The 19,157-nt window shown below is 43.4% G+C and overlaps 1 protein-coding gene across 9 annotated transcripts in view; it reads left to right on the forward strand.

Moving 5' to 3' along the window:
- Nucleotides 1-19,157, forward strand: part of NRG1 (neuregulin 1) — an 816,555-nt gene that overhangs the window by 589,293 nt on the left and 208,105 nt on the right. For all 9 annotated transcript variants that reach the window (XM_039543748.1, XM_039543746.1, XM_039543749.1 and 6 more), the window contains one exon: nucleotides 17,883-18,060. In XM_039543748.1, the coding sequence (XP_039399682.1) occupies nucleotides 17,883-18,060 (178 nt within the window). The remainder of the gene's footprint in view (nucleotides 1-17,882; nucleotides 18,061-19,157) is intronic.

A 19,157-nucleotide genomic window follows, 5' to 3' on the forward strand; every position in this document is an offset into this window, starting at 1 on the left:
GAGGAGTGGGAGACATAAAAGGAGTGGGGGACATAAAAGATTGTTATAAGAGGAAGGTGATAAATTATTCTCCTTAATCACTGAGGACAGGACAAGAAGCAATGGGCTTAAGTTGCAGCAAGACAGATTTAGGTTAGGCATTAGGAAAAACTTCCTAACTGTGAGGGTAGTTAACCACTGGGACAAGTTACCTGGGGAGCTTGTGGAATCTCTGCCATTTGAGGTTTTAAAGAACAGATTAGATTAACACCTGTCAGGGATGGTCTGGATAATACTTAGTCCTACCTCAGTGCAGGGGACTGGACTAGATGACCTATCAAGGCCCCTTCCAGACCTACATTTCTGTAGTTCTGGGAAATTGTGTTCATTCTTCCAAAACATGATATTTTTGAGAAATTGCAGAACATATATATGGGTATGTCTGCATTGTAGCTGGAAGCAAGCCAGTGGGCAGCTGACTCAGGTGACTAGCTGCTAACTTCCTCCAGAACCGCAAGGTCTACACTGCTATTTTTAGAGCTCTAGCTTGAACAAAGGTAGCATGGGTCTGTCTAGCCAGGCTGGGAGGCACGTTCTCAGCTGCAGTGTAAACGTGCTGGATGTGCCCTCAGCTGAATGAAAACATCATAAACTTAGAACAGAATCCTTCCAGCCCAAAACATACCTCTTGCACGGTGACCAAGGCAGATGGTCATGCTTTTACAGTGTCTTTTCTTTCTGTATCCTCCTGGACCCCCAGGGGCATATGGCATCACCAGTTCTCGCCATTTATTTTGGTCTTGTTCTGATCTGTTTGGGCTTCTGAGTGTGATGTTGCCGTGTTATATAATTACTCATTATTATTATTTTGTATTTAACTCTAATTATATTATTTTTCACAGATTCTTAGATTTTTAAGGCCAGAAGGGGCCATTAGGATCATCTAGTTCAGCCTGTGCATAGAATCACAGAAATGTAGGGCTGGAAGTGACCTCAAGAAATCATCAAGTCCAGCCCCCTGCACTGAGACAGAACCAAGTAAACCTAGACCATCCCTGACAGATGTTTGTCCAACTGTTCTTAAAAGCCTCCAATGACGGGGATTCCACAACCTCCCCAGAAGCCTATTCCAGAGAGTAATGGCCCTTTCCCCTAATATATAAGATAAATCTCCCTTGCAACAGATTAAGTCCATTGCTTCTTGTCCTACCTTCAATGGACACTGAAAACAATTGATCTCTGTCCTTTTTATAACATCCCTTAACATACTTGAAGACTTATCGGTTCCTCCCCCACCCCCCAACTCTTCTTTCCTCAAGACTAAATGTGCCCAGTTTTTCTAACCTTTTCTCATAGGTCAGGTTTTCTAAACTTCTTATCACTTTTGTTGCTCTCTCTGGACTCTCTCCAATTTGCCCACCTCTTTCCTAAAGCGTGACACCCAGAATTGACCACAGTACTCCAGCCGAGGCCTCACCAGTGCCAAATAGAGCGGAACAATTACCTCCTAAATCTTACATACCACACCTGTTAATACATGCCGGAATTGTATTAGAGTTTTTTGCAACTGCATCACATTGCTGACTTTTATTCAATTTGTGATCCATTATAACCCCCAGATCCTTTTCAGCAGTATTAGCCCCTACCCTGTTGTTCCCCATTTTGTATTTGTGCATTTGATTTTTCCTTCCTTCCTAGTACTTTGTGCTTATCTTTATTGAATTTCATCTTCTTGATTTCAGACCAGTTCTCCAATTTGTCAAGTTTGTTTGGAATTCTAATCCTGTCCTTCAAAGTGCTTTCAACTCCTCCCAGCTTGGTGTCATTTGAAATTTTATAAACCTACTCTCCACTCCATTATCCAAGTCATTAATGAAAATATTGAATAGTATTGGACCCAAGACTGACCCCTGCATGACCTCACTAGATACACCCTCTCAGTTTGAGAGCAAACCATTGATAACTTCTCTTTGGGTACAGTCTTTCAGCCATTTGTGCACCCACCCTTTAGTAATTTCATCTAGACTTCATTTCCCTAGTTTGCTTATGAAACTATCACCTGGGACTGTGCCCAAAACCTTACTAAAATCAAGTTAAATCATGTCTTCTGCTTCCCACCATCGACTAGGTCAGTAACCCTGTCAAAGAAAGAAATTGGTTTGGCATGACTTGTTTTTGACAAATCCATGCTGGCTATTCCTTTATAACTCTATTATCCTCTAGGTGGTTACAAATTGATTGTTTAATAATTTGTTCCAGTATCTTTCCAGGTATCAAAGTTAAGCTGACTGGTCTATAATTCCCTGGTCTTCTTTGTTCCCTCTTTTAAAGATAGGTACGGTGTTTGCCCTTCTCCTGTCCCCTGTGACTTCACCCATCCTCCAGGATTTCTGAAAGATAATTGCTAATGTTTCCGAGATTGCTTCAGCTAGTTTCTTAAATACCCTAGGATGAGTTCCATCAGGCCTTACCGACTTGAATACATCTAACTTATCTAAATATTCTTTAACCTGTTCTTTCCCTATTTTGGCTTGCATTCCTTCCCCCTTCTAGTTAAACCCTGTTAGTGAAGATTGAAGTAAAATAAGCATTAAACACCTCAGCCATCTCGATGTTCTCAATTATTAGCTGTCATTCCTACTTAGTAGAGGACCTACACCTTCCTTTGTCTTTCTCTTGCTCCTAATATATTTAAAGAACCAATGCTTGTTGCTTTTTATGTCCTTTTCTAGGTATAACTCATTTTGTGCAGAACACAGGCTATAGTTTTGACCTAGTGACCATCACCTACCCCAATAACTGTGGTTGGTCTAGACTCAGAGCATGTCTTGTAGAAAGACTTTCAATTTTGCCACTCATCATTTTTGGAGCTTTTGCCTAAAAGTGACCATTTCTGTTTTGCATAAAGCCACCTCCATGTGCCTCTTCTAGAGAAACAGAGACTATACTGAAGTTCTGTACCTTTTATCTGTACACTTGATCCCAGGTTATAGATTTTGGAGGGAGACCCTTCTGATGAGGCCACACCAGGGGAATTGCTTAACCTTGCCTGAGGACTCAGCAATGCTCCCAGACATGCCTGGACTTGTGTTCCCCAAGCACGTGGGACTGAGGGTCCCACAGAACAGAGCAGGCCCATGCTTGGCCTTTCTCCTGCCCTCACATACGCTGCAAGCAACAAAGACACTCAAATGACTGAAGACTCCAGCTGAGGGCCTGGCCCAGGTTTCAAGGGTGAAATCTGTGTACTGTGAACTGCAGTATCCAGTGGAGTGAGAAAAGCTGCTTAATCTAGTTGTTGCCCAGTCTAATGGGGTTGAGAGTTTAGACTGTGTGCTTATATTTTGTTTCTTTTGGTAATTAACTCTGACCTTTTGCCCATCACTTAATCTATCTTTTGGAGTCAATACATTTATTTTACTGTTATCTTTACCAGTGAGTTTGCCTGAAGTGTGTGGTAAATCTGCTCAGGTTTGCAAAGACTGGTGTATGTCCACATTCCACTGATGAAGTGGTGAACCAATTAATAAACTTGCACTGCTTGTCTTCCTGAGGTACAAGGCTGCGAGCTGGGGGGATTTGCCTGGTGCCTTTCTCTGTGTGATTCATGTGTGGCTCTGGGAGCATTCATGCACTTTAGATGGGTGTGCTGATTGATCACAGCTCCTGGAGGGGTTTGCTGCTGGTCACTAGCAGGGCATTGTGAGAGACAGCCCAGGCTCGAGAGTTTAGGGGGCACAGCGGTCCCACGGTCCCAGGCTGCACCCAGGGATCCTGTCACAGGAATATCACACCTGAGAAGCACTAAAAGGGATTTTAAAAGGGAACACATTAGACTCCATTGAACTAGGAGCCCAAATCTATAGTTTAAGAATTGCCTTCTGCATTAGCAAATCAATGACTTAAAAGCTTTAAAGTTCTTCATGTCGCTGTGAATATTTTATACCACCTGTACTCTAACAGCAACTTTATGCTTTTGATGCTTAAAATAATCCTGTTTTCTCCAAATTGGTTTGTACTTTTTAACCTCAGTTCTGCTAATGGAAAAAAAAATCAGAAATCTTCCAAAATCAGTTCAGTTTTTCTTTCCTTACATGCCAATACCTTAATAAGTGATTATTTTCGGGAAACATTATATAACCCACTGAGGTAGTCCATTGCTCAGACTGGCCTCATTAAAATATTGAAATTGTGTTTTGAACATGCACAGAGTCTATTGGGCTATCATTCTGACATCATCATTATTAATTATTTTGATTAGTAACATAAGAACTGCCATAACAGAACACACCAGTGGTCCATCTAGTGTGTTATCTTACCTCTCTGATATTAGCCATTACCAGATGCTCCAAAGGAAGATATAACACCTCCACGGTGGGCAACCCTACAATAACATGCCTTAAGGAGATCATAGAATCATAGAATCTCAGGGTTGCAAGAGACTTCAGGAGGTCATCTAGTCCAACCCACTGCTCAAAGCAGGACCAGCCCCACTAAATCATCCCAGCCAGGGCTTTGTCAAGCCTGACCTTAAAAACCTCTAAGGAAGGAGATTCCACTACCTCCCTAGGTAACCCATTCCAGTGCTTCACCGCCCTCCTAGTGAAAAAGTTTTTCCTAATATCCAACCTAAACCTCCCCCTCTGCAACTTGAGACCATTACTCCTTGTTCTGTCATCTTCTACCACTGAGAACAGTCTAGATCCATCCTCTTTGGAACCCCCTTTCAGGTAGTTGAAAGCAGCTATCAAATCCCCCCTCATTCTTCTCTTCTGCAGGCTAAATAAGCCCAGTTCCCTCAGCCTCTGCTCGTAAGTCATGTGCCCCAGCCCCCTGATCATTTTTGTTGTGTACTCTCCCCAATTTGTCTACATCCCTTCTGTAGTGGGGGGCCCAAAACTGGACGCAATACTCCAGGTGTGGCCTCACCAGTGCCGAACAGAGGGGAATAATCACTTCCCTCAATCTGCTGGCAATACTCCTACTAATGCAGCCCAATGTGCCGTTAGCCTTCTTGGCAACAAAGACATACTGATGACCCATATCCAGCTTCTCGTCCACTGTAATCCCCAGGTCCTTTTCTGCAGAAGAGCTATCTCTTCCGGTTTGCAGATACCTAGTAGTTGGCTTATGTCTTGAAGGATGAGGGTTGGTATCTTGGAAACATTTCTGTCCTGTCTTATGGACTTGTGAATATTATTGAGATTGGTACGGGGATCGTCTTTTTGTTCTGTGTCCCTCGTGTTTAGCACACTAGTGTCCTGGTCTGTGACTGGGGTTCCTAGGCACTACCACAATACAAATAATAAAAAAGTGATATTAATGACAAAACTGTTCTGAATATCCTACTAAGCTACTTGCTTCAGCAATACAGTATCTTCTGAATCTGAATCTTTGCCAATGTCACTTAGGGCTCAAACAAGGCTATTTTGTGTTGCTATAAGATCACTCTTTTTTATAAGGAGAGCTTGTTGGCCAATTGCTCAACCCCCAACCTAGAGGCCCAACGGGCTGCCTTTCATCTGGTCCCTCTCCGTTGATCTGTCCAGCTTGGCTGGCCCTACCAGAAGTTATAGCTCTTGCTGGCATAGCTATTGGAGCACACAAGCTTTCCCACCACATCAAGGTGCATCCACAGGGAAGGTTAAGTAATATCTTGCAGCAGTGAATTCCACAGGTAATATGTTACAAAATAAATATCACCTTTTTAGATACATAGATATGTTTTTTTCAGTTTCATGGTATGTCACTATTTCAAGGTAACTTCTCCTGTATACTCCCTCTGTGGTCCACCAAGGGCACCCACTTTAGGCTCCCAGCTGTCAACTTTCTTGGGTGAAGACCCGCATCTCACTCCCTCCTGATGGGGGTTTAAAGGCAGCATAGATCTCTGTATTTCACTGGGATATCCCCAACAAGCCAGGCTGCCTAAAAGGCCAACATCTGTTCTTTGCTTTATTTCTAGAAGCTAGGACCGGTATATTGGCTGCATATAGAAGTTACCGCAGAGCTCCCTCTATGCAAGCACATTTATTATGGTGAAATCACTACAGAGCAAACATATTAAAACAAAAAAGAATCTACACACATGCTAAGAAAGCTTACCAGAGGTCACCCCCAGCTCCCACCTCAGGCTCTGGTAGGTATCAGTCCTTCAACACCCACACCTGGGCTCACTCCGTGACTACAGGTCATAACTGTCTCAGATTCAGAACTAGAACCACAGCAGGGGAGTTTAGCCATTTCTTTATACATCTTGGCCTTTCATCTCCAGTCTCCGGGAGAAGGTAATTAGCAGAGTGACCCTCTTCTCAGGAAGTAGCTTCAAAGGGCTGGGTTTTTGCATAACTGGAAGTAGGGAATTTGCATTGACCTCTCCCTAGGTCAACTTCAAGTCCAGGGTGTCTTGTTTGAAAAATGAGAGCATTTGGCTAAGGTGACACTTTCATTCTAACCCTCTTACTAAGGGCTACAACTGTACAAGAGCCAGGGAGGAAAACAGGCCTCATACAAGCTGTCATACAGGCCAGTGTATATATAGACGAGTTGGGGGTCTGATGAGCCTGTGGGGAAGTTCCCCTTCCCACTCAAAAATAAGGGAGGGTGAAGTAGACTAGCGTGTGTGGCATTGTAACCTCCTTCAGGTGGTGCTGTGTCCCCCCTCTATTGGTGTCTGGGCCGGCTTTAGCTTTGGCTAACGGAGCTGGCTCTTTTTTGCTTAGACAGAAGCCCATGTAAAAGTCCCAGGTTCAATCCTTGATAACTAAGGGTAGGTCTATACTCACCGTCCGGGTCGATGCGGTGAGTTCGACTTCTCGGAGTTCGAACTATCGCGTCTAATCAAGACGCGATAGTTCGAACTCCCCGCGCGCTCCAGTCGACTCCGGAACTCCACCACCGCGAACGGCAGTGGCGGAGTCGACCTTCTGGACGGGTAAGTCAGTCGAACTAGGGTACTTCGAGTTCAGCTACGCTATTCGCGTAGCTGAACTTGCGTACCCTAGTTCGACCCCCCCCCTTAGTGTAGACCAGGCCTAAGACATCCACTTCACTCTTATTGTCCCAAAAGTCCATTCTTGTTTAGCACACTTTCAGTATAGTCCTTGAACTCCCAGGCCTCCCATAACATCTCCCCCATAGAGAGGTTACATACAATCCTAGCCCACAATAACACATACCCTTTGCATTTAATTCGGTGGACCCCAAAGGTACTTAAACTTAATTCAGTAAGGTCTCCCAAGCAGGAAATCGACATATCTGTCACAAGGTGTCTCCTTTTACATTCATTGTGAGACAAAGCAGGAGTACCAGACTTTCTCTGTACCATTCTGTATTTTATGTATATCTATCACTTAACTTCTTGTTCAACTCCTCCCTAAACCAAATCTTTCCACTCCAGTAAATCTGTCTTTATATAGAAGTATTTCGATGCCTCTACCCCTTTTCTGGACCATTTCGATTTCTGCTCCACCCTTTTTTTGAGATGGGGTGACGAGTACTGAACAAAGCACTGAAGATGTGGCCACTCCATCAATGTATATAACAACAGATAGTCACTATTATTCTTTATTCTTTTTCTTAATAAAGCCTTAAATCTTTGGGGGGGTTTTCTGATCACTACTGTATGTTGAACCTATATTTTCATTGAGTTGTCTACACTATCTTACAAGGCAAAGATTTTCAAAAATGTGGGCTCTGAGTCAGGCTCCTAAATCCATAATTAGGCCTCATTTTCAAAACCACTGAGCACCCAGCATCTCCCATCAACCTCTGTGGGAGCTGTTGGACACCCAGTGCTCTGGACAATCAGGCCACATATTTTTGGTGCCTAAATATGGACTTAGGAGCCTAACTGTTGGCTCCTGTTTCTGAAAATCATGTCTCAACTCTTTTTCCTGAGTGGTTACAGTTGATTTAGCACTCTCAAGGGGGTATATAAATAGTTCAGGTTATTTCTTCCAGCGTGTATTACCTTGCATTGAATTTCATCTACCATTCTGCTACCCATTCACCTGGCTTTGTTAGCTCCCTCTGAAGTGTCTCACAACCCTCTGGAGATGTGACAGATCTAAATAATTTTGTGCCACCTGCAGATTTTGTCACTTTACTGTTTCCTGCCCCAACATACTTTTCCAGGTCATTAGTACATACTTAATAGTACCTTGTTACATGAGATACAACATCAATACATACAAAAATATGCTAAAGAATGTTCTTGAGGTAGCAAAGTCAAGCATTCAAAAGTTAGGAAATGCCAGAATTATGATTGACCCTGTGACCTTAAATCAGCCCCCTGGTGCGTACGCATTATGAAACAGGTTTTAATTACATGATCATGTTCTATTTTGTCCATGGGGCTTGTGCCTCTTTCAGTGCATTAGACACTAATGGGGAGAGACAGAAAATGGTTTGGTTCAGGAGGCACTAAATGGAGCTGAACAGCAGCAGGAGAGCACAGTTTATGGAGAAGAAGGGACAGTGGCGCTGGAACAGTTTTTAGAGTGGGGGAGCTGTGCCCCCCCTTACCCCTGCCTGCACCCCCAGTCGCCCCTTAGAGCTGGGGCTGGGATCAGGGCTGTGGCTCCGGGAGGTGGGGGACGCAGATGGGGTAAAGGGCTGAGGCTGGGCCACAGCAAGGGGTGGGTGCAGGGCCAGCAGCTGGGACCCTGGGTGCAGGGCCGGCAGCGATGACCCTGGGTAAAACCTCACACCCATAGTTCCTGTGCCTGTGAAATTCTCCAGACATAGGGCAGGAATTGCTGGGAGGGAATGTTACCAGGGAAGAACAGACTCTCCTGTCCCCACAGGTTGTGGCTGTGGTTTTCTGTTTCGATAGAGAGACACTGTGGAGCATACTTGGTGCACATGGGACATGTGAGGGGGGCTTAGTGAGACAGGCAGAATGTTCCCAATTTGTGGCAGTGAGCTGATAGCAAACTCTCCGGAGCATTATGCTGATCAAATGATGATTTTCAACATGTTGTAACTTGGCCAATGAATGGATTTCCATGAGGACAGCCAAAAGTTGCTCTCTGACCTGACAGCTATTCTCTGTTACATTTCAAATCGCTGCTGCAAACCCAAGGAGGCTTTAGAGTTCTCAAAAAAAAAAAAAAAAAAAACAAGGTGGAGGAGCAGTTGGAAAAAGGTTTGTTCTGGAAAGCATCAACCCTGCTCCCCCTGAAACACATATGTTGTGTAGTCATGTAGAGTGATGCTCACTGCTTTGCACAGGCCCAGGGCAAAGTCTAGGTGAGACTTAAGTGGGATTGACGTGGTTGTTATAGTGCATGGGCTGTCCTTCCACAGAGAGGTGAGTTTCACCCAGACTTCCAGTACATCCACAGCACTTTACAGAAAGGCAAGAAGATGTAAGAGTTGACAGCCCAAGCATTGGCATTCATTCTACAGTCAGAACATACCTAAGAAGGTATGTAATATAGGTAAACTTGCCACAGATGGCAATATGCCCTCCAGAATTGCTTCTTAGGACAGCAGAAGTATTTCAGTGCCCAATGAAACTTGCTTACATTCTCTGTTTAATGATGAATGATGCCGTTTTAATTCAGTGCATTGCTTCTGCGGAACAGAAATGGCAGCCTGCTCCATGCACGTGTTGTGTAGATCTCACTGGAACTAGGCCCAACTGTGGCAATGACAAGTTTAATTAGGCAGATGTGTTGAACAGGCACCTAAAGAAAACTGCTGGCAATATGGTTTATGGTGTCATTCATTGTCCTAAGGCATGTCGCCTTTGTGCCCTCAAAAGATTGAGGCAGGATAGCACTGCTCTGTCAGCACTGCTCCAGCACAGGGATAATCAAGGGTTGAGTGTTATCAGAGGTGAAAGTAAGCCGATACAGGCCGGTACGGAGGACCGGTAAAAAAAGGTGGAGCAGCGTCCTGGCAAATAAGTGGAGCATTCAGTACTGGCTTACTTTCACCTTTTTTGACTGCATAAAAACCAGTTTAACTCAAAGCTAATAAAAGCTTGGAAAGGGAAAACTCACCGTCACACTGGTTTCTCTCCTCCCTCCTCCTCCAGCCAGGCTGCCGACGCAGCTAAGGTCCACGTTCTCCTGACCCCCTGCACTCAGCAGGGGCTGCAGCGGCTCCCCTCTAGCTTGCAGCAGGGAGCAGGGGGGCTGGCTGAGGGAGAAGCCTGCCCAGGACACCTGCTGCCTGCATAGGAACAGTTTGAACTCATCTGTTCACTCCGCGGGATTAGGGGCCATTTATGACATCCTTGTTAATTTCACTCACAGTTGTTTGGGGGAGAGGGGGTCAGGGGTGAGACCAAGGCAGGGGCAGAATAGATTAGGCATTTGGCTGCACAGCTTAAATCCAGAGCTAATAAAAGCCAGTGGAAGGAGAAAAGTCACTGTCACATCCATTTCTCTCCTCCCTCCGCCCCAAACAACTGTGAGTCAAATTAACAAGGATGCCAGAAATGGCCCCTAATCCCGCAGGTTGAACCAGGGAGTGAACAGGTGAGTTTAAGCTGTTCCTATGCAGGTAGCAGGCCTCCTGGGGAGGCTTCTCCCTCAGCCAGTCCCCCTGCTCCCTGCTGCAAGCTAGAGGGGAGCCGCTGCAGTCCCTGCTGAGTGCCAGGTTAGGGGGAGAGGAAACATGGAGCCTAGCCCCGGCAGCCTGGCTGGAGGAGGAGGGGATTGTGATTTTTATTTATTTAGCTATTTAAATATACTTAAATATGGATTTAGGAGGCTCCTTTTAGGCTCCTAGGTTTGCAAAATCAGCCTTAAGCGCTTTTTATTGACTTAAATGTGAATAATAGCCCTGGATTGTTTATTTTGATATAAACTGCATTTATTTTATGCTGTCCCCACGTTTTCTGCCTGCAGTGTCAGATTTTTGTATTGACAATGTGTAACGGCATCGTGAAAGTTGATCAGGGAAGCAGGAGATTTTGGCAACAGGGTAGGAGTCAGTGGAGGCATTTGGTAGCTGATGAGATTGGGGTGAAGGGATAAACTGTATGTTTCTGCAGAAATAATCAGCAGCGAGTTAATTAAGAGTGTTGACATTTAAATTGTAATCTGTAGGTTATGTACTCTCCCTCTCTCTCCCCCTCATTTTCATTACCTCTGAATTCAGCTTGCTCTCTCTACAGCATTCTCTTGCCCTGCAGTGCAGAAATCTGGTGACTAAGCTTACAAGCTGATGCCCTGTGTGGCTGCATTACCTTGTCGAGGCTACCCAGGCCTTTTCATGAGCCTGATTCTGCTTTCAGCCACACAAGTTTGGCCTGAACATCGTTCCATGACTTTGGTGGGGTTACTCTCCCTTTACACACTGTAACAGAGAGGACGGTGCTTTCCCCATCTATGCAACGTTTTTAGTTTTGCTTTATTATTGTTTTCAGAAAGTGAACATAGATGCTCGGATTAATGTTCTGCTTTCACTTTTTGGTTCCTCATTGTGACACCGTCTTGCACCTGCTGCTGGGAAATGTTAATTGACTCTATCTCCATGCTCTAGATAAGATGATTAATAATACCTCTCTGAAAGTCATTTCAAGGAAAGAGCTACAACTTCAATCACTGCTTTTGGAGGGGATTACTGTACTTAGAAAGGAAAGAATAGGAAGGAGGCACTAATCCAAGTTCAAGGAGCAGCTCCACTTTTCTAAGTAAACATCCATGCCGATTGGGTGACATGCCATATATTCGTGTAGAAAATTTCACCAGAAAATAAACCAAGCTGTTTAACGAGAGCTCTTGATGCTGCTGGGTGGCACCGCTGCTTTGAAAGTTTCAGCTGAAATGCTAGTGATGTCGCATCTACAGCTCAAACTTTTGCAGAAATGTCCTTGTGGCTTCACTAAGACGTATGGCATTCAGAGAGTCTGAGTTGTACTTGTCACGTGCATCACTTGCTTATCTCCTGTTTATAGTGCCAAGGTTAGGTAGGGCTGACTTCTGTTGGTTTATTGGCTTTGGTACCTAGACTGACAGACAGCTCAGGTCTAATAACTACTTATTGGTTTGCCTGTTTCCTTTTTGTTTGTCTTTGCGAATGAAAGTGCACAGTAATATCAAGTCACAGAATCTGAAACATATAGGGCCAGATTTTCCAAAGAGCTCAGTGCCGATATGGTCATTTCTGTACTCTGGAGGGTTTGGCAACGCAGGGTTATGTCCTATTAGCACTCTCAGTGTTTGGTTGTGTAGCTAATCTGCATGGAGCCTCAATACGTTGAAATGGAGTGGCCAGATTTTAAAAAGTGCTCAGCCCCCAGCACCTCCCTTCAGGCATTGTAGGAGCACTTTAGAAAATCTGGCCTGTAGTTTATAACCCTGAGCTTGGTTGTAATCTTGTAGGCGAGGTGTACGTGGCGCGAAGGGGATTTGGGCAGTAGATGTATTCTGTCTTAAGTGACTGTCTCTCTTTCCTTGAGCATAACTTATTTTTATTATCTATATTATTGAATTGCCTAGTCATGGGCCCCATTTGCTAGGTCCTGTACAAACACAGAACGAAAAAACCATGGTCCATGTCCCAAGTTGCTCATAATATAAGACAAGAGACAACAGATGGATACAGACAGGGGAGTACAAGGAAACAATGAGACAATATTGGTCAGCATGGTAGGCTGTGGTCTCTGCACACCAGCAGCCCGAAGAACCAATAGAGGTTACTGCTGTGGCTTTCATTTACTAACATAACTGTCAATCACAATTTTTCACACCAAATAATACATATGTGTGATGGCAAGTGTGTCTAATACGTTCCTGTGTTCCCGCTCTTAAAAGGTTTTGTAATATTCTAGAAAGACTCCATGGAATTTCAGCTGCAAGTGTGCTGCTGCGGGATGACATTTTGCAGGTTTGCTGTTTAATTTGTTCAGTGTGTTGAGGCTCCATGCAGATTAACTATACAATCAAACATTGAAGGTGATGAGAACTCAGCACTGCCAAACTCTCCAAAGTCCAGTAATGACAGATTAACTCAGGTTTTATGTTATCAACATGGTTTTGCAGAGTAAATGTAGAAAAGTTTGTTCCTTGTCCTTAACAATATTGTACACTGGGACTTTCAAAAGGTAACGGCACCCCCCAGAGAGAAAAATTAACAAGAAAAACCCTGATAGTCAGTCTGCGTTAATAAGCAAAGGTTTAACATCTCCTGTACTGCTGCTTGCTAAACTTTCTCAGAGCCCATTAGCACTGCTGGTCTTTTGCTGACACAAGGGCCTTTTGGCTCTATTTGTCAAGACTTCTCACAGTGTTAGATCTCTCTCCTCATGATAGCCTGTGTTGCTTTTTTGTGGGGGAGGGGTGAAGTTCGTCATGTCAGTGGAGGTCTGCAAGTTGTAGAGAGTGATCCTTAGTGGGGAGTGTGGAAGGCTCAAGGTTAAATTTGGATGCCTTTCTGTGTGTCTAATTTAATGTTTAAAACATGAGACCTCCTAGTACAAGGGTAGGCAACCTATGGCACGCGAGCTGATTTTCAATGGCACTCTCACTGCTGGCCACTGGTCCGGAGGGCTCTGCATTTTAATTTAATTTTAAATGAAGCTTTTAAAACATTTTAAAAACCTTGTTTACTTTATATACAACAATAGTTTAGTTATATATTATAAACATAGAAAAAGACCTTCTAAAAATGTTAAAATGTATTACTGGCACGCGAAACCTTAAATCAGAGTGAATAAATGAAGACTCGGCACAGCACTTCTGAAAGGTTGCCGACCCCTGTCCTAGTATTTCAATGAGTTTCTCAGCCAAAGAATGCTTGTAAAGTCTATCCCAGTGCACCTTAATAGGGGCGTTGCTTGGTTGGGGGCTTTCCCATTGTTACTTCTAAATGTTTCTCTTTGTCTTTTTTTTTTTTTTTTAATGTCTGGCTTTGTTGTCATTTTTCTACTGGTGTCATGTGTACAACCACTTTTGTTGCGATACTGAAATTCCTGGAAGAGCTCTGTCCAAAGTTTGAGCCGCCTTAAACATTGGAGGGCTATACTTCTCTGTGTTAAATATATATGTTGTGCAAATCATTCTGCCACCACCAATTGTTTAACAGGCACTATTTTGTATTACTGACAGAAAAGGTTTAAGGTCCTGGGCTGGTTGGCATGCACGGGAACAAATGAAGCAGAGTCAGGGAAGTAATCAGTGCTTACCAAATGGAAATGGGCCAAAACTAACAGGGAAATAAATAATATTTTCAAGCTTTTAAGGGGATATTAAAGCAATGGACAGTAAAAGATAAGCATTAAAGATACTAGTATCTCTAAAAGTCACTTTCCTTCCAAACCAATGCATGTCCCACAGAGACTGCCCCAAAAGTACTGATAGGGCTGGAGTGAAGTACAGCTGCAGTTATAATCTGGGTAGCTGCATTCCTACTAAATGTCAAAATGTAAAGCATTCTGTGCTATAATTTATCAGTAAGTTCATTTTCATATGCCTGACAGGTATGTGGTTAACTCTGCAAAAGCATGGATGCAGATAAACACAAACAAACATACTGGAAATGAAAAAAGACACTCCTTTTTCTGTCTTATCTGTGTGCAAATCATACCGTTTTCCCTGGAGGGCCTGTAGACAATGAGTTACCATGAATTAATGCAGGGCACTGCCGCTGATTGAATCTACTTTTATGTTTCCTGGTAACTCCGGAGTTATGGCAAGAGTGGAGCATATTAATTTAACACTGTTTTCCATTAACAGCTCTGATGGGGGAAAAAGTTCTGCAAGCCATTTTGTGCAGAAAATATTGAATTAAAATAAGATCCAAGACATTAGCCCAGTGGCTCTCAAACTGGTGACCCCTTTCACATAGCAAGTCTCTGAGTGCGACCCCCCGCTTATGCATTAAAAACATTTTTAATATATTTAACACCATTATAAATGCTGGAGGCAAAGCGGGGTTTGGGGTGGAGGCTGACAGCTCGCGATCCCCCATGTAATAACCTCACGACTCCCTGAGGGGCCCTGACCCCCAGTTTGAGAACCCCTGCATTAGTCCCTTATTTCTTACTGAGAACATGACAGTTCAACCAATACAAAAACCTGGGACCCTATAATTGATGATGCTCCCCTGCTTAATATAACCCTTATACATGTTTTATGACTATTCAAATAACTAGTTAAGGAAGGTTATGTAAATATTTTTACCTTTTGCTGCTCACCTGCTCCATTATTGACAATATTGATGTGAAAATTTCACCTTCCCCATTTCACAGATGACCTTATCTCGATCCACAAAACTCAATGGCACATTTGTCAGCACACATGTCACTAATAGAGCTGGTGAAAAATGCTGATTATTTCTGTGAGAAATTTTAAAATTATTGTTTTTCAAAAATTTTCACAAAAACAATTAAGTTCTTCCATAACGTGGGCTTTTTTGTTTGTTTTAAATCACTTTTGTTTTTGGAGGGTAGGTGGAAATTCAGTTTTCAGAAACTAAAAAGCTAAATAATTTTTTTGTTTTTTAAAAAAGTTTTCAGTTTCCATTTTTCACTGAAGATCCTGTGAAAACATCAACTGAAATGAAAATTTTCTGGGAAAATTTTGATCAAGAAGTTATTTTACATTTCCAAGTAGTTAACAGAAAAATGTTGACCAATCCTAGTCATATATTTTACACTATGGAGATATATGGAGTTGGAGCTCTAATAGTAATGCAGATCTTGAAAGACTTTATAAAAATGTCTTGTGGGTCAGCGTTAAGTTTGTATTAGGGCCTTCAGAATTTTGCCGGGGTAGAATAGCAAGCACAGGCATCCCATCCCAAAACATAAGATACAAATGCCGAAAAGTAGCCAAGCTAATAAAAGCTCTAATCCTGGCCCTGCTTTCCATATTCCAGGGGAGTCAAAAGTGTTCCCATCACAGGATCACACTGGAAACTTGTCATGATCCAGGTGGAAGCACCTAATTTACATACTACAGAGAAGATTGCAGCCGTCTTCATCTGTCGGAATCAGGGGACAGCCATGTTGGTCCCTCATTTCCTTATCGAGCATTATAGTTATACAACAAGCAAAGCAACAGTTCTCACCACTGGGAGGAACTTGAAAACTGATGCTAGTGCAAAAGGGATATTGGTTCACTTAATGGATGCAGTTTCTCACCATAAGCACGTGGTGCTTGTGCTCTGAGATCTGTCCTGTTGCAGTTTAAGTGTCTGCTTTGACATGTACGGCCCTGAATGGTTTGAGATATAGCTGTAAAAGAGACCCCGCTCTCCCAGTACCATACTGCGGTGGTCACTGGAGGCACTGGAGCTGGGGCCACCTCAGTTCAGACAGGGAGCTGCTAGCAGCGCATTCTCCATGACGAGACTGATGAGCTTCAGTGTAACCACTCACTACAGTGATGGGTGGGGTTCTCCCATCACTGTCGCTAATCCAGCTCCCCGAGAGGCAGAAGAATTATTCCATCGACTTAATGCTGTCTACACTGGGGATTAGGTTGGTTTAATGGCATTGCTCAGGGGTGTGGATTTTTCACATCCCTGAGCGACATAGCTGGGTCAGCTTAACATTTTAGTGTAGACCTGGCCTGAGACTCTGGAATTCAGTTCCACTCCCTCAATCCAATATGGTCCTAATCTGCTGCTCCCCAAGGTGTGCTTCAAAGCCTGCCTCTTTAATATGGCCTTTGGGAAGAAGGGCTAGTTCAGGTTGAGCTCAGTGTAATGTGGGTTGGAATTATTGTCCGGAGTGAGTGTCTTCTCCCCGCGGTGGTTTGGGAAGCTGCTGTGCTTATATTTGTTCTGTAAGCTGTCTGTCATGTCAGAGGTACCTGGAGCCTTTGGACAGGCAAATAAATAACATGCTTTACACTACTTATTCTATTGCCTTCAGTACGGCCCATGGAGATGAGAGGTATGCGATTAAAAAACCCATGGCACTGAGCATCAGAGCCCAGGTCAGCTGACTCTGGCTTGCAGGGCTCTGGCTGCAGGACTATATCAAATTGCAATGTAGATGTCTGGGCTTGGGCTGAAGCCTGGAGTTGGGGACCTTGCAACAGGGCTGGGTCTCAGAGCCCGGGCTTCAGCAGTTTTACAGCCCTGCAGCCCAACGCCCCATGAGCCCAAGTCAGCTGACCAAGGCCAGTCACAGCCATGCCACTGGTCTTTTCTTGCAGTGTAGACATACCCAAACCAGGGCTCTGACTCAGGTTTGGCGTGTGGATGGAAGGGAAGCTTGGGCTTCATTAGTTTGACTTGGGTCAGCAAGCACTCAGGACCAAAGTCCTAGGACCCTGTTAGGGGGGTGGGTCAGAGCCTAAATCTTGCTGTGACTCAGATTCAAGACCTGTCATTTTTCAGTGTGGACGCAGCTCAAGCCACGAATCGGAGTCAGAAGGTCTGCATAGAACAGTCTGGACGTGTTAGCATTTCTGTGAGACCCGGGTCTGGTAACTGTTAACCCAGGTTTACAATGCAGTATGGATGCTCAAGCACAGACTTGGAAACACCAAGCCCGGGTCCCACAGATCTGGGCTCAGTGTACAGTGTGGACGTACCCTACAGTTCCCAGCATGAAGTCTTGCTTCAAGAGGCCTGGCCTGCCACATAGATCATTACTCAACTGCAGGTCCCAGTATTCATGGGCGGCATCTCTGTATTGGCTACGGGAGCATCATTGCAGTTCTGCACAGGTTGTGTTGCCTTGTGTCTGGGAAGTCAAGGAAGGGCCAAGTGTGTGTGTTTCCTTCCAGAGTAAACTCACCAATGTGCCCGTTCATATCTTCTCCTTTTCATACATTTTAAGTATAATTCATGCAAATGGGAGATTTTTTGGTTTTGAAGTCACTTAGTTTGGTTCTCTCTCTACATTTTCTGGCTTGCCTAGGACTTCTTCAATCAGCGTGATTCTCTTTCGAAAGCAGCCTAATCACCAGCGCTTTCTTTTCTCTCTTTAGCTGGGCCTCCCAAATTGAAGGAGCTGAAAAACCAGGAGTCCGCTGTGGGCCAGAAGCTAGTGCTCAGGTGTGAAGCCAGTTCCGAATACCCCGCTCTCAGATTCAAATGGCTAAAGAATGGAAAAGAAATAACCAAAAAAAACAAACCAGGAAATGTCAAGATCTCCAAAAAACAAAAGTAAGTACCGTGATACATCCTGCAAGCTGGGCTGGGGGGAGGAAGTGGAATTATTCACCCAAGCACTGGGAGTATTAATGATCTCAGCATCCACAAATGAGTGCTGTGAAATAAGGAGAGAGAATTAACGGAAATAGGTTATCTCTTTATTTTCACTGGGACTTATATATTGTTGTCAAGTAATAATAAAAATGGAATATCTCATGACGAATATTCCATTTTTTTTCTGATTGTTGTTTTTTATAGCAAAGTGGAAACATTTTTTAAACTAATAAATCTTGGGTGCAGGCCATTGGTAAAACCTCACGTTCATTGTTTGAAGTCCCAGATTGTTTGAAACTCTCAAGGGGATCTGGCTCCAGGAATAACGTTGAGTCTTGCATTGGAAGTTGCTAAGTTTCTCCTGCGTGGTTCTGAGAGGCTTCAATTCCCACTGGCTTTACCAGGGCGCTCCAAACTAGAGCTGTGTGGCCAACAGAGTTTTTTGGTTTCTTGTGAATTCTGAAAAATCAAAAGAAAAATGTGTTTTGGATTGATTCGAAAATGAAATTTTTTTTTGTATTTTTGTCGAATTGAAAAGTCAAACAGAATTGTTTTGGGTCGAACAAACCGTGTAGTTCAACCGAAAATGAAACACTTCATTTAGATATCAATCTTTTTTAATATTCTATAAATTTAAAAAAATAAAATCCAAGGAAATTTCTAAACAGAAAGTCATTTGGAATAAAAAATAAATCAGATCATTTCATTTAAAAAAGGCCAACATGGAATGTTTTGATTTTTTTCATATTTTTTTTTAGTTCAACTGAAACAATTTGCCACAATTGACAGAATTTTGCAAAATGTTTTGGTTGACCCAAATCTGCATTTTTCACTTAAAAAAACATGTTTTGGTCAAAAAAAATTACCCCACTGCAGTGAGAACCTCAAATGATTGGGCCCTCATCTGAGAGCTGTCAGAAATTCATCCTCCTGATTAGATGAAACTGTCCTTACTGGGTTGCTGCTGAAGCATGTGCAGGAAAAATCTGGAGTATTATTTCTGTGTGAAGGCAGAGAGAGAGAGAGAGAGAGAGAGAAGTTAAGTAATAGCTTAT

This window comes from Mauremys reevesii, linkage group 6 (assembly GCF_016161935.1).
Source record: "Mauremys reevesii isolate NIE-2019 linkage group 6, ASM1616193v1, whole genome shotgun sequence".
Taxonomy (NCBI): domain Eukaryota; kingdom Metazoa; phylum Chordata; order Testudines; family Geoemydidae; genus Mauremys; species Mauremys reevesii.